The sequence below is a fragment of the Myxine glutinosa genome, chromosome 4 (genome assembly GCF_964187855.1).
Source record: "Myxine glutinosa chromosome 4, kmMyxGlut1.1, whole genome shotgun sequence".
Lineage (NCBI taxonomy): Eukaryota > Metazoa > Chordata > Myxini > Myxiniformes > Myxinidae > Myxine > Myxine glutinosa.
Window position 1 is genome coordinate 92,347,604 of NC_136264.1, and position 14,455 is coordinate 92,362,058.

General features: G+C 50.4%; 1 protein-coding gene across 1 annotated transcript in view; it reads right to left on the minus strand.

Moving 5' to 3' along the window:
• LOC137424983 (chemokine-like protein TAFA-2) overlaps nucleotides 1-14,455 on the minus strand; it is a 436,603-nt gene that overhangs the window by 210,462 nt on the left and 211,686 nt on the right. Inside the window, exon 2 of the mRNA XM_068112926.2 lies at nucleotides 12,169-12,314. Coding sequence (XP_067969027.1) covers nucleotides 12,169-12,289 — 121 coding nt within the window. The 5' untranslated portion in view covers nucleotides 12,290-12,314. The remainder of the gene's footprint in view (nucleotides 1-12,168; nucleotides 12,315-14,455) is intronic.

Consider the following 14,455-nt stretch of genomic DNA (forward strand, 5'->3'; position numbering starts at 1 on the left):
TTATCATTAAAATATTCTACACGAGGAGGCGCTCCTATGGTGAAAATTTCGTGCCCATCAGACCAGCAGTTGCTGAGAAAAAAAAAATTCACAATGATCGGATACGTGTTGTACTTGTCGAATTATGACGTCATAACGATGGCACCGATGACAGCATCATTAACACATCTTATTCCCCAAGGGGAGTACTTGGCAATGAGCCATGTGTAAATTTTTTCCATGTAGCGGTTTCGGAGATATAGAGGTGCAACATTTTTATATTTTTCCCAAGATGGCGTCTGTACCATGTGACCTATGACGTTATCATTATCATTTAAAAAATTCTACAGGAGCCGCACATATTCTGAAAATTTCGTATCCATCGGTCTAACATTTGCAGAGGAATTTTTGTTTTATTCATACTGATCCGATCAAGTGTTGCACTTGTCGAATTATGACGTTGAAGGAGCAGCGCTCCTGCTTGAGACGGACGAAGTGACGGACAAGACACAAACCCGTCCGAGAAGATGTTTATTGTATAATCATCTCGGGAACTCTGAAAACCCGTTTATCGGGTTCGCATATATATATCCAAACCAAAAAGCATACATCATAACCAAAGCCACGCCTCTCAGGCGAGGCACGCTTTGGTGGTCATGTGACCGACAGGTGCAAAGGATTATAACCTCGGCGCCGCGGTTTGGCCGCCGGTTACGTCACCGGCTTGGGCCAGAAGATTCTGTTGCTGGTCTCGAGCTTTGGGGGACCCATGGGTCGCTACACATGCCCCCCCAGAATCGACTTGCTCCAGGAGGGTCAACCTGAGGGGGGTCCGGATGACCAAACCGAAACGACCCTGGCTGGTCGCGGGGGGGGGGGGGGGGGGGTCCGGTGTGGTGGCGGGTGGCCGGATTGGGGGGTGCAGTGGACGGGGGGCGGCCGCGCCGCGGTGGGAGAGCCAGCCGTGGCGGCTGGCCGACGTCCATGTGGGCCGGCTTGAGGCGGTCCACCGAAATCCGGTCCGCCCGGCCACCGATGCTGACGACGAAGGACTTGTTGTCCCGTCGTAGGACCCGGAAGAGTCCGTCGTATGGTGGCCGGAGCGGCCCCCAGTGCGCGTCGTGGCGCACAAAGACGTACTCCGCCTTGCGGAGTGCTGGGGGGACGTAGGATTGGGGGTCGCCGTGGCGGGACGTGGGCACCAGGGCGAAACGTTGGGCGGCCTCCTCGAAGTCCATGCGCTGGCGCGCGGCGGACCAGGGGCTGGTGGCGTCGGGCACGAACTCGCCCGGGACGCGGAGGGCCTGGCCGTACACCAGCTCGGCGGTGGACGCCTGGAGGTCCTCCTTTGGAGCCGTGCGGAGGCCCAAAAGGACCCATGGGAGCCGGTCGGCCCAACCGTCGTTCTGGAGGCCGGCCATGAGTGCGGCCTTCATGGAGCGGTGGAACCGCTCGCACAACCCGTTGGCCTGGGGGTGGTAGGCCGTGGTGCGGTGCAGGGTAATGCCCAACGTGCGGGCGACCGCGCCCCACAGTTCGGACGTGAACTGTGGGCCGCGGTCCGACGATATGTCCGCCGGTGCACCGAAACGCGCGACCCAGGTGGCGATGAACGCCTGGGCCACATCGGCGGTGGTGGTGGAGGCGAGGGGCACGGCCTCCGGCCACCTGGTGGTCCTGTCCACCATGGTAAGCAGGTGGGTGAACCCCTGCGATGGGGGCAGGGGACCCACCAGGTCCACGTGGACGTGGTCGAAACGTCGCCCGGGCACGGTGAAAGGAGCCAGCGGAGCCTGGGTGTGACGGTGGACCTTGGCCCGCTGGCAGGGTGTGCAGGCGTTGGCCCAGTCGCGGACGTCCCGTCGCAACCCGTGCCAGACGAAACGTGCCGACACCAGCCTCTGGGACGCCTTCCGGCCCGGGTGTGAGAGGCCGTGGAGTGAAGCAAAAATGCGACGCCGCCAGGTGACCGGCACAACAGGGCGAGGTCCGCCTTGGGAGACGTCACAAAGCAGGACCGTGTCCGCGAAGGGGACGTCAGCCAAGCGGAGGCCCGTGTCCGCCACCCGGAGTGCCTGCACTGTGCCGTCGGTGGCCTGGTCCGTCGCCATCAGGGCGAAATCGACGCCGAGGTGGACGGTGTTGGCGCCGGCTCGAGAAAGGCAGTCGGCTACGGCGTTGTCCTTTCCGGCGACGTGCCGGATGTCCCTGGTGTATTCCGACACGGCGGAGAGGTGGCGCTGCTGGCGGGCCGACCACGGCTCCGTGACCTTGGCCATGGCGAAAATCAATGGCTTGTGGTCGACAAAGGCCGTGAACGGGCGGCCCTCCAGGAGGTGGCTAAAATGGCGGACGGCCAGGTACAGCCCGAGGAGCTCGCGGTCGAAAGTGCTGTACTTCAACTCGTTGGGCAGGAGTTGCCGGCTGAAGAACGCGAGCGGCTGCCAGGCCCCGTTTACCCATTGCTCATGAACCGCGCCCACGGCGTAGTTGGAGGCGTCCGTGGTGAGGGTGATGGGAGCATGGGGTACCGGGTGGGCCAGCAGCGTGGCGTTGGCGAGGGCCCGCTTCGCGCCGGTGAAAGCAGCGTCCATGTCCGTGGACCAGACAACGTCGCGCTTCGCCGGCTGGCCGCGGAGGGCGGTGGACAAGGGCCGCATGAGTTGCGCAGCTCGGGGCACGAAGCGGTGGTAAAAGTTCACCATCCCGAGGAACTCCTGCAGCGCCTTGACGGAGCGGGGGAGCGGGAAAGCGGCGATGGCCTCGACTTTGGCCGGTAGCAGTACAGTGCCGTTCCGGGTGATGTGGTGGCCCAAAAGGTCGATCGTCGCCGCACCAAAGTGACATTTGGCCGGGTTGACGATCAAGCCGTGCTGGCTGAGGCGGCTGAACAGCGTCCGGAGGTGGAGGAGGTGCTCGGCTCTGGATGTGCTGGCGACGAGGATGTCGTCCAGGTAGGTAAAGAGGAATGGCAAGTCGCGCAGCACGCCGTCCATCAGGCGCTGGAACGCCTGTGCCGCGTTTTTGAGGCCGAAGGGCATCCGGAGGAATTCGAAGAGGCTGAAAGGTGTAATAACGGCCGTCTTCGGGATGTCAGCCAGGCGGACGGGCACCTGGTGGTACCCCCGAATCAGGTCCACTTTTGAAAAAATGGTCCGCCCCGCCAACCGGGCAGAAAAATCCTGGATGTGCGGGACGGGGTACCTGTCGCTGGTAGTGGCGTCGTTGAGGCGGCGGTAGTCGCCGCATGGCCGCCATCCGCCCCCCGGCTTCGGGACGATGTGCAGCGGCGAGGCCCAGGCGCTGTCGGAGCATCGCACGATGCCGAGGCACTCCAGCGCGGCGAACTCGGCCTTGGCGACGGCGAGTTTGGCTGGGTCGAGACGGCGAGCTCGGGCGTACACCGGCGGGCCCGTAGTGGGAATGTGATGCTCGATGCCGTGACGCACCGCGACGGCCGAAAATGTCGGTCGCGTGAGGACCAGGAACGCCGCGAGGAGACGCGCGAAGTTGTCTGCCAACGGGAGGACGCAGGAAAGCTCGGTGGGCGCGGAACGGCTCAAGGCGCACGCCAGCGAGCTGAAAGTTTCGGCATTGACGAGACGCCGACGTTTAACGTCGACCAGCAGCCCATGGGCGCAAAGGAAATCGGCCCCAAGCAAAGCCATGGGGACGTCCGCCGTCACGAACTCCCAGCGAAAGAGCTGGCTGCCGAAGCTGAGGGCGACGGTGTGTGGGCCGAAGGTGCGGATGGCGGAGCCGTTGGCCGCGATTAAGGAGGGGCCGCAAATGGCGGCCCGCCTGTCCTCCGCCGAAGCGGGAATGACGCTCAGCTGAGCGCCGGTGTCGTAGAGAAAACGCCGCCCCGACGCTTGGTCCGCGATGAATAGCAGGTTTCCGGAACGGCCGGCGCTCATGGCTGGTAGTGAGTGCCGGCCCGACCGTTTCCCCACTTGCCGAACGTGTACGGGGGTCGACATGATCGGGCCTGCCACCCGAACCTGGTGTGGAAATAACACCAGGCCGGGTCTGGCGGGGGCTCCGGTCGACGTGTCGGGACCGGGCGACGCGGCATCGCCGCTGCCAGTCGCGCCGGCCCGGCGGCCTCCGGGAAGGAAGCTGTGTCGTGGGAGTCGGGCGGGAAACTGCGCCGCGGGCGCCGACTGGGCGGCGGGCGGGCTCCTGGCAGCCACCCCGACGAGCTGGCTCGCCGCTCCGACGAGCTCGCTTGCCGAATCGATCTTGTCGGCCTCCCTGGCGAGGTCGCGGGGGTTCGTGATGGTCGTGCTTGCCAGGGCGACCCGGACCTGGGCCGGGAGCTGGCGGATAAAAAGCTCTTGGAAAAGGAAATCCGAGGGGTGCTCGCCGAGCAACGCGAGCATATAGTCCATACGTTCGGACGGGCGCGTATCGCCGAGCTCAGGAAGGTCGAGCAGGCGTCGTGCGCGTTCAGCCGGGGAGAGGGCGAAAGCGCCCAGAAGAAGTGCCTTGATGGCGTCGTACTTGCCGTCAGCGGGCGAGCTCTGGAGGAGGCTCCGGCAGCAGGCGGCGGTCACGGAGCCGAGCGCGGCGATCACGTAATGGTATTTCATGGTGTCCTCCGTAATGCCATGCAAGGCGAACTGGGAGTCCGCCTGAGCGAACCAGACGGCGGCATGTGCTTCCCAGAAAGTGGGCAGTTTGAGGGACACTGCCGTGTCCATCGCGTGTCGTAAACTCGGGGTCACCAGTGAAGGAGCAGCGCTCCTGCTTGAGACGGATGAAGTGACGGACAAGACACAAACTCGTCCGAGAAGATGTTTATTGTATAATCATCTCGGGAACTCTGAAAACCCGTTTATCGGGTTCGCATATATATATCCAAACCAAAAAGCATACATCATAACCAAAGCCACGCCTCTCAGGCGAGGCACGCTTTGGTGGTCATGTGACCGACAGGTGCAAAGGATTATAACCTCGGCGCCGCGGTTTGGCCGCCGGTTACGTCACCGGCTTTGGCCAGGAGATTCTGTTGCTGGTCTCGAGCTTTGGGGGACCCATGGGTCGCTACAACGTCATAATTAAGGCACCGATGACATCACCATCAACATATCTTATTCCCCATGGTGAGTGTACTGGACAATGAGCCACGTTTCAATTTTTTCCATTGAACAGTTTGGGAGATATAGAGGTGTAACGTTTTTCCAAGATGGCGTCCGTACCACTTGACCTATGACGTCATAATTATGAATAAAAATATTCTACAGGTGGAGGCGCTTCTATGGTGAAATTTCGTGTCAATAGAACCAACGGTTGCCGAGAAAATGCATTTTTAAAATGCAGACACTTACAGCACACGGCACACGTATGTAGATAATAATAATAATAATAATAATAATTCATTTATTTTGTATAGCGCTTTTCCAGAAGCCCAAAGGCGCTTTGACAGAGTGGCAAACATAATGCATAACAATACATGAAAACAACAATTGCAAAAAGACAAGAATCAATAGGGAAATATTTAAAGCAAAAGGAGGGAGAAGGAGAAGAGATAGTCAGGGGTTAAATGCTGTGGGTTGAATGTTGAATGCAGTGTTGAACAGGTGGGTCTTTAGTGATGTTTTGAATGTGGTGAGTGAGGAGGAGTCTCTGATGGTGTGAGGTCGTGAGTTCCAGAGGGTGGGAGCAGCGATGGAGAAGGCCCTGTCCCCCCAGGATCTGAATTTGGTCCGGATGGAGGGGGTCAGGAGGTTGGTACCAGCAGAGCAGAGGTTGCGGGTGGGAGTGTGTCTGGAGAGGAGGTCAGCCAGGTAGGATGGGGCCAGGTTATGGAGGGCTTTGTATGTCAAGAGGAGGATTTTGTACTGGATTCTCTGGGGGATGGGGAGCCAGTGAAGCTTGTAAAGGACGGGGGTGATGTGGTCACGGGTCCGGGAATGGGTGAGTAGACGGGCAGCGGAGTTCTGAATGTATTGGAGTTTATTGGTGATTTTTGAGGGTGAACCATAGAGGAGGCTATTGCAGTAGTCCAGACGGGAGGTGATGAAGGCGTGGATGAGGGTTTCTGCAGCCGTGGAGGAGAGGGATGAGCGGAGACGGGCAATGTTTTTCAGGTGAAAGAAGGCTGACTTTGTGATCTGTTTAGTGTATTTGTCGAAGGAAAGGGTTTGGTCAAAGATGACGCCAAGATTCCGGATGTGAGGGGAGGTGGATACTGGGATACCGTCGATGTTGAGGGCAAAGTTATGGGTGGATTTTGTGAGCGTTTTTGGGCCAATGATGATTATTTCAGATTTATCACAGTTAAGCTTGAGGAAGTTGATTTGAAGCCAGGATTTTATTTCAGTGATGCAGTTTGTCAGGATAGAGTGGGTGTCGGTGGAGACGGACTTGGTGGAGATGAAAAGCTGGATGTCATCGGCGAAGCAGTGGAATTGGAGACCATGACGGCGGATTAAGTGACCGAGGGGGGACAGGTAAAGGATGAAGAGGAGGGGGCCAAGAACTGAACCTTGGGGGACACCTTGGGGGAGGGGAGCAGTGGGGGATTTGCAGTTATTGATGGAGATGACCTGGCATCTGTCAGAGAGGTATGACTTAATCCAAGAGAGGGCAGTGCCGGTAACGTTAAAGGTGGATTCAAGTCGGGTGAGGAGGATAGTGTGATCGATGGTGTCAAAGGCAGCGCTGAGGTCGAGGAGGACGAGAATGTTGAGGTTGCCAGCGTCAGAGAAGAGGAGAAGGTCGTTGGTGATTTTGAGGAGAGCAGTTTCAGTACTGTGGTTGGAGCGGAATCCGGATTGGAATGTTTCATACAGGTTATTGGCAGAGAGATGATGTTTGAGTTGAGTGGCTACAGCGCGTTCCAAAACTTTTGACAGAAAGGGTAGGTTGGAGATGGGTCTGAAGTTGTTTAGGGTGTCAGGGTTTAGACCAGGTTTTTTTAGAATGGGGGTAACAGCAGCAATTTTGAGGGAAGGTGGGACGATGCCTGTAGACAGGGAGGAGTTTATTGTTGCAATGATAAGTGGAGAGAGAGCAGGGAGGGAGGCTTTGACAAAGCTGGAGGGGATGGGGTCAAGAGTGCAGGTGGCAGTTTTCATTCCTATGAGGAGTTCAGAGAGGTCAGTAGGGGAGATTGGGGAGAACCGAGACAGGGGATGGCAGGACAAGGGGGGGCAGGTGGTTGGAGGGGGAGTGGGTGCAGCGGTGGTCAAGCTGTTGTAGATGTTGTCAATTTTGCGTTGGAAGAAAGAGAGGAAGGAGATGCAGTTGTCTACTGTGAATGACTGGGTGGTGGTGTTCAGGGGGCGGAGGAGTTTGTTTATTGTCGAGAAGAGTGCTTTTGGGTTTCCGGAGCCAGAGTGGATAATTTGAGAGTAGTAGGCAGAGCGGGCGCGGGAGAGGGCATCTTTGTAGTGTTGTAGGTGGTCCTTGTAGGCTTGGGAGTGAACTGTGAGACCCGTTTTATTGCGGAGTCTTTCAAGTTGGCGAGCACGAGTTTTCATCAGGCGGAGTTCAGGGGTAAACCAGGGAGCAGAATGGGTGAAAGAAACTGTTTTGGTTTTTACAGGCGCAAGCTGGTCAAGGCAGGAGGAGAGAGTGTGGTTGTAGTAGTCAGTGAGGTCGGAAGGGGTGTGGAGGTCAATGAAGGGAGAAGTGGACATTTTTTCAGAGAGGGTGGATGAGAATGAGGTAGGTGAAAGAGCGTTTAGCTTACGGAAGTTGATTGTGCGATAATGCCTTGGTGTTGGGGCGGGGATGTTGATGGTCAGAGTGATGGCTAAGTGGTCAGAGAGGGTGAGGTCGGAGCCAGAGAGATGGTGCAAATTTAATCCAGTGGAGCAGACAAGGTCCAAAATGTGACCACGGATATGGGTAGGAAAGTCGACATGTTGAGTGAGGTTAAAGCAGGTGAGTAAATCAGTGGAATGCTTAACTTAGATGAATGCTTAACCCCGCCTTTCGCTTCGCGAGCGCAGATTAACTATTTAATAAGCCTGCCATCTCACCTTCATCACCCACCAATTCTCCTGTGCTATTCTATAAGCAGCCTGTACTTGTTTTAACCTCTTGTTTACCCCTTAAATACTTAAAGAAAGCCTTGCCGCTTTGCTTAATATTTTTGACCATATTCTATTTTGGCTCACCTATTTATACTTTCTTAACTAGCCTTTGTTTACTCCAATGCTGATGTGATTCAGACTCCAGTGCTTTTTTTTTGTTCTTAATGAATGCCTTATGCTTTTGCTTAATAACTACTTATCTCCCTGCTCATCCACACTGGTTTCTTTCTCTACCTTTACACCTCACTGGAACATTCCTTCTCTGCCCCCTAAGCAATTTCTCCTTTAAAGTTGCCCATTTCTCTAATGCAGACTGCCCACTTGTTAGCTTTTCCCAATCTAAAGCAACTATTTCTCTTCTCATACCTTTAAAGTTTGCCTTCCTGAAATATAACAGTCTTACCTTAACTATCCTTGCTCCACATTTCAACAACATAGTTGAACATACTGTGTTGTATTCACTTGTCCCTAGATGTTCTCCTACCTCTACCTCCTTCACCAGATTTGGATCATTCCTTAAAAAACAAAAGATATAACACCACACCACCCTTTTCTCCCTCGTGAGCTTTCCTACAAACTGTATTAAAAAGCAATCCTGGAATACATTTAGAAATTCATTCTCGGTTCTGCTCTTTCCCCATTCCTGGACCCCATCTCTCCCGAGCACATTCAGATCCCCCATAATCAACTTTTTTGAATTCTCCATGAACCACTCTCTCCTCTGCTTCTCCCCATACTAGCAGCCTTATAAATGCATCCCACAAATATCTTAATATTCTTACAAAATGTCTCAAATCCTGCACCTAATCAATAGGTTACTGATTTTCTTTATATGGCAATGCTGTTTGGCCTGTACCAATGTCAACAGTAAACCAGAAGCACTTCTTTACAGCAATCAGTTGCGAAATAGCAATGACCTGTTGAGTGCGGCATTGTTCGTTTTTTATGCCTCCGCCCACGAAGGTGGCCAGAGGCATTATGTGTTAGGGTTGTCTGTCCGTCCGTCCTTCCGTACGGGATAAACCTCGTTTTTCTCAGCAACCACATGTCCAATTGGGACGAAACTTTAAGGGTAGGAGTGACACCCATTCGGAATGTTTTATCATAATTGTGACGTCATATGTCACGTGGTATGGCAGCCATCTTGGAATAAACGCAAATAAATAAAAAATGTATTTATCGGAAACCGCTGAATGGAATTTTTTTTAACTTGGCACATTGTCAAGTCCTCCCAATGGGGAATAAAAGCATGATAATGATGACATCATAGGTGATGTGGTATACCAGCCAAAAATGTTTTAATTTCATTCCTTATCCTAAAAATCTGAAATTGCAAGCACATGATATATGACCCATTTGTATTGAAATATTAAGTTTATGACATCATAGGTCACATGGTTTGGCAGCCATATTGGATTTAACCTAAAACCTTAAAAAAACACATCTTCTCCCAAACCACCAAATCGATTGACTCAAAACTTTACGTGTGTCATTGACTAGGCATGTCGATTAAAAGATGACCATGAAAACGTCATTGGTCACATGGTGTGGTAACCATATTGGATTGAAGGAAAATATTCAATAATTATATCTCTGAAACCGCTTACTCTATTGTTGCGAAATTTTACAAATATCATCTAACACCATTGTTGCATATAGTTTTAAAATGATGAAATGGCCATATTGGATAGAAAAGAAACCTTATCAGATCAACTCTAAATTTGACAAACGTGATCCCCTATCCATACATATGCAGAGTGTACATTTTTGAAGGTCATATGTCACGTGATGTGGCAGCCATTTTAGCTTGAAAGCCGTTTTTTTTTTTTAATCCCTTCTCTGAAACCGCTTCACCGATCGATGTGAAACCTGTCCTGGCTGGTGAAAATGTGATACTTGGAAACAGCTGAAGGGATTTAAATCAAACTTGTTTATTTTTAGGAGAGCGAACTCGGGCGTCTAACGGTTGTGGGACGATGCGGAGGCATATTGGCGACACAGTCGCATTGCTCTAGTTTAATACCTGCCTTTCATTTTTCATCATTGGGGCAGAATTTCACATTAAATCTTTGCATGCAATTCCTCATTCCTCAATTTGCACTGCACATAGTCAAATAGGTTAATGAAACAAGATTTGCCAATGACAATCGTTTCGTATTACCTCCCCAAACCCCGGTTACGGTGCACCTCAGAGTCTGGAGCGGGAACACGGCAGAAAGATTTGTTATTTTTCGTGTTCTAATAAACCATGGTAAAACCACACTAATGCAATTGTAGAACAAAACAAGTAATTGTATTAATAACTCTCACATACACAATAATAACACTATTAAAGAAAGTACAATGAGAATATCATGTGCATCAAATGAACAATACATATGATGGTACCATCATTCCCCAATGCTCTCAAAGCAATAAACTCACGATACACCCAACATGAGTGGAATGTAACATTCCCCAAAGTCCGTGCACGGATCTCCACGCTGGTTGAAGCCGTGCAGAATGACGAGAACAGGCAGGTATTGGCACGACGGTGAACGAGGAGTTACGAGGTGAGAGGTTGATATGGGAATTTTTTTTTTTTTTGTATACAAGATCGAGGCTTGTGTAAGAGCTAACATTAATCACAAAAAGACAAACTGACACATAAAACATAAGATAAAGGGAGCGGGAGACAAGATGGGGAGAGAGAGGGAAGCACACAAGTACAACATTTGAGAGCAGGGACATCGGGAGATCTGTGGGAGAGAGGGGGCTTGGGGGGAGGAGGCACGGAGGGGGGGGGGGTAGAGGTATAAAACACATGGACACTGCTAGGTCTTCCAGGAAAGAAGTCGGAATTTCAAGAAAGTGGATCTGGGGTGAATTAACATGAGTAGAAAAGATCAAGGTTTTGGATGGGGGAAGACAAGAGATGGTGGTGAACAGTTGTTTTAAAGACCTGGAGGGAGGAGTGGGATTGAATAGAGTGAGGGAGTTTGTTCCAGAGGCGGGAGAAAAGAGGAACGAAAGAGTGAAGGTGAATGGAGAGTTATTTTGTGATGAGCCGAAATGTAAACCAACGGCAATCAACACGATGATGTCGATATGGGAATCCCAATGACAAAACAAGATGCACCACACGGACAGTCTCTTCAAGGACAAAATGGCGTATCGGCCTGTAATGGAGGAACTGATTCCCTCCAACAATGACTCACACTTGATGATAAAACCTGAGACGCAGGTTTAATTGCACTCGCAATATATGACGATGTCGCGGGCAGTCCCTCCCCCGAAAAGCCTCACTCATTCGCGACCAATATCAAAAAAAAAGTCCGCTCGCAGCCTCGATGCGACTCACAGCTGTCTCCTACTCTCTCTGCCCACCTCGATCTCTCTCCTCTTCCGGTTCCTTTGCAGCGTTTTCCTTTTCCCTTCACAAACATTTATTTTCACCTTTTACTGAAGTCATCTCCATTTCACACAAAAATCTTAACAACAATATTACCTGAAACTAAAAATCCTACAAGTATGTAATAAAAAACAAAGGCGGAAGTGACGGATCCGTAACACAATCAGGTGCAGCAATGGGACAGGGTGTGAGTAGATGTTTAGTGAGGATACTGGACTGGCAGCCCAGAGGTAGAAAGTTAAAAACACGTCTACAAGCAGCACTGTTAAGTATTGTATTTGAATTCAAAAGTTTCTGAAACACGAGCAAATCTCAGGAACGTTTTTCCAATCAGGGTGCCAGAAAAAACCCCAGCTGGCTCACCAATGACCAACAGAGAGGAGGTAATTTGGCTGCAACACCTAATCTCCATGAGACACCTGGCCCCAACTGTGCATCAGATGGGATATTCGCTGACCTCGACATTGGCACTTGCAATCGGGAATTCCCTTGAGTTCCGATGCCCGAGAATAGACTGGACATTTCAAATGATGAATGCATCAAAATATTTGCTAAAAATAAATCCATGTCATTGAAATCGCACAGAAATCTCAGTGTAGTTCCTCGGATGCTGATACCTTCCTAAAATTGCATGAGGTGTGTTTTTTCACAAGTTAGTACAGTTATCCTTTCACATTTGGTGTCTATCAGAGGCATTTACTGCAGTAATGACATGAAGATAGAGGCATTGATGCTAAAGAAAAGAGTCCATACCTGAAGCCTGGCGTACACGGGCAAACGTAGGACATGAATGCTGGGCCACAAGGACAGCGAGCCACAGCAAAGTCAATGTGGGCCGTGTGAGCCGGGCCACGCTCGGCCGTTTCTGCCCCATTGGCAGCTCCACTCAGTCTTGCTAGCTGTAAAGTAGAAATGATAAGTTAAAAGGGTAAAAACACATGACAAACAGAACATACGACTCGAAGAATGACAATACTTGATAAGAGTTTTCATTCATGAGCAGCATGCGACTGCTGGTTTGCTTCTTTGCTGGGACTGCGGCTGTACCACTGATGCAATGGCCTCTGTTAGTTAGAGCAGGATTTTGTACGGTACTTTTTTCAGGTGCTGGCAATATTACTCGTCTACCCTTTACTAATGACACAGTGGAGTCTTTAATGACCACCAACGACCAATGTACTACTAGTGGAGAGCGCAAACATTGATGCCAAACCTTGCATGCGAAACACCGGTGCCAAAAGTTACATTTAAATTCAAATGCAATGATACTGTGTTTACATTATCCTGGGCTTGCTGTTCCAGCTGGTTAACTTAGTCGAACAATTAGAATGTAATCTGAGAGAAAAAGCGGTGATGCGAGTGTCGATGTACTTTGGTTGTGTTGTTAAGGAAAGACGTTGCTCCGCCTGGCGTGACCTGGGTGGCGCTTTGCCCCTCGGGTCGGTGAATGCTGTGTTATGCTTTCTCTATGAGTGATTAAAAGTGCTCTTTCCTCGCTAAAATGATGTCTTGTGTTTTGGTTTACCACCATGTTTGTCAGGGGATTTTCATCTACCAAACTGGTGCAGCGTGACACTCTATGGCAGAATCGACATTCCAGCACAGGATATACAGCTCAAAGGTGAGTACGGATACCTTTTGGCTCTCCTGGTAGGCTCTTACTAATGGTAAAATGAATATGTATAAGATTAATCGACGTGAACGGAAACTGAAACACTAAAGTTGTTACTCTGCGCTCGTGAAGCGAAAAGCGGGGTTAAGCATTCATTTGCCTACGTGTGCCGTGTGCCGTACGTGTCTGCATTTTAAAAATTCATTTTCTCTGTAACCGTTGGTACGATTGACACGAAATTTTACCATAGAAGCGCCTCCGCCTGTATAATTTTTGTATTCATAATTATGACGTCATAGGTCACGTAGTACGGACGCCATCTTGGAAAAATGTTACACTTCTATATCTCCCAGACCGCTCAATGGAAAAAATTGAAACATGGCTCATTGTCAAGTACTGCCCTTGGGGAATAAGATATGATAATGATAACGTCATCGGTGCCTTTGTTATGACGTCATAATTCGACAAGTACAACACTTATCCGATCATTGTGAATTTTTTTTTCTCAGCAACTGTTGGTCTGATGGGCACGAAATTTTCAACATAGGAGCGCCTCCTCATGTAGAATATTTTAATGATAATCATGACGTCATACCTCATGTGGTACAGGTGCCATCTTGGAAAAACCGAAAAATGTTGCACCTCTATATCTCCAAAACCGCTGCATGGAAAAATTTTAAACATGGCTCATGTAAAGAACTCTATATGGGGAATAGGTGTTGTTAACCATGACGACATTGGTGCCATAATTATGACGTCATACTTCGACAGGGACAACGCTTAGTCTGATCAGTTTGAAATGTATTGAGCGTGATCTACGCAACAATTATATTAGAGAATAGAAATTTATGATGTCATCGCTCACGTGGTCTGGCAGCCATATTGGATCAAAAAAAAAATGTTAAAAAACAGAAGAGTTCGCTCGCAACAAGTTGACTGCACAGGGTAAGTATTCTATGAATACCATCTAGTTTATAAATGCATCGGAATAAAAAATCAACCTTCATAAAGTAATGACTACCTCCATGGTGAAAGGATATTACAAAGTTTGCTGTTTTACTTTTGGTCATGGACCAGGAAGACTAGGGGGAAATGGTTTGGGCAAGAAGATGTGATGGACAGATTGAGTTAGCTGTGTATGCTCATCTTGGTTATCTCATGCTGGGCAAGTTTCTCCTCATACTGGACGAGATTGAGTATGTTGGGTTTGTTATTTTGGCTGCGGGATTTTTCCCTACTAAACAGAAGCTTGAAGCAATCAAACAGGCAGCGGCTCCCAAAAACGTGGGAGAACTGCAGTCATTTGGCCTCACAAATTTCATTCGCTGCTCTGTTCCAGATTTCACCGACATCATGTCTCCTTTGTTCAGGCTTCTAAGAAAAAGAGGTGAAATGGAAATAGGGCATGGTCAAACGTAATTCGTTCAA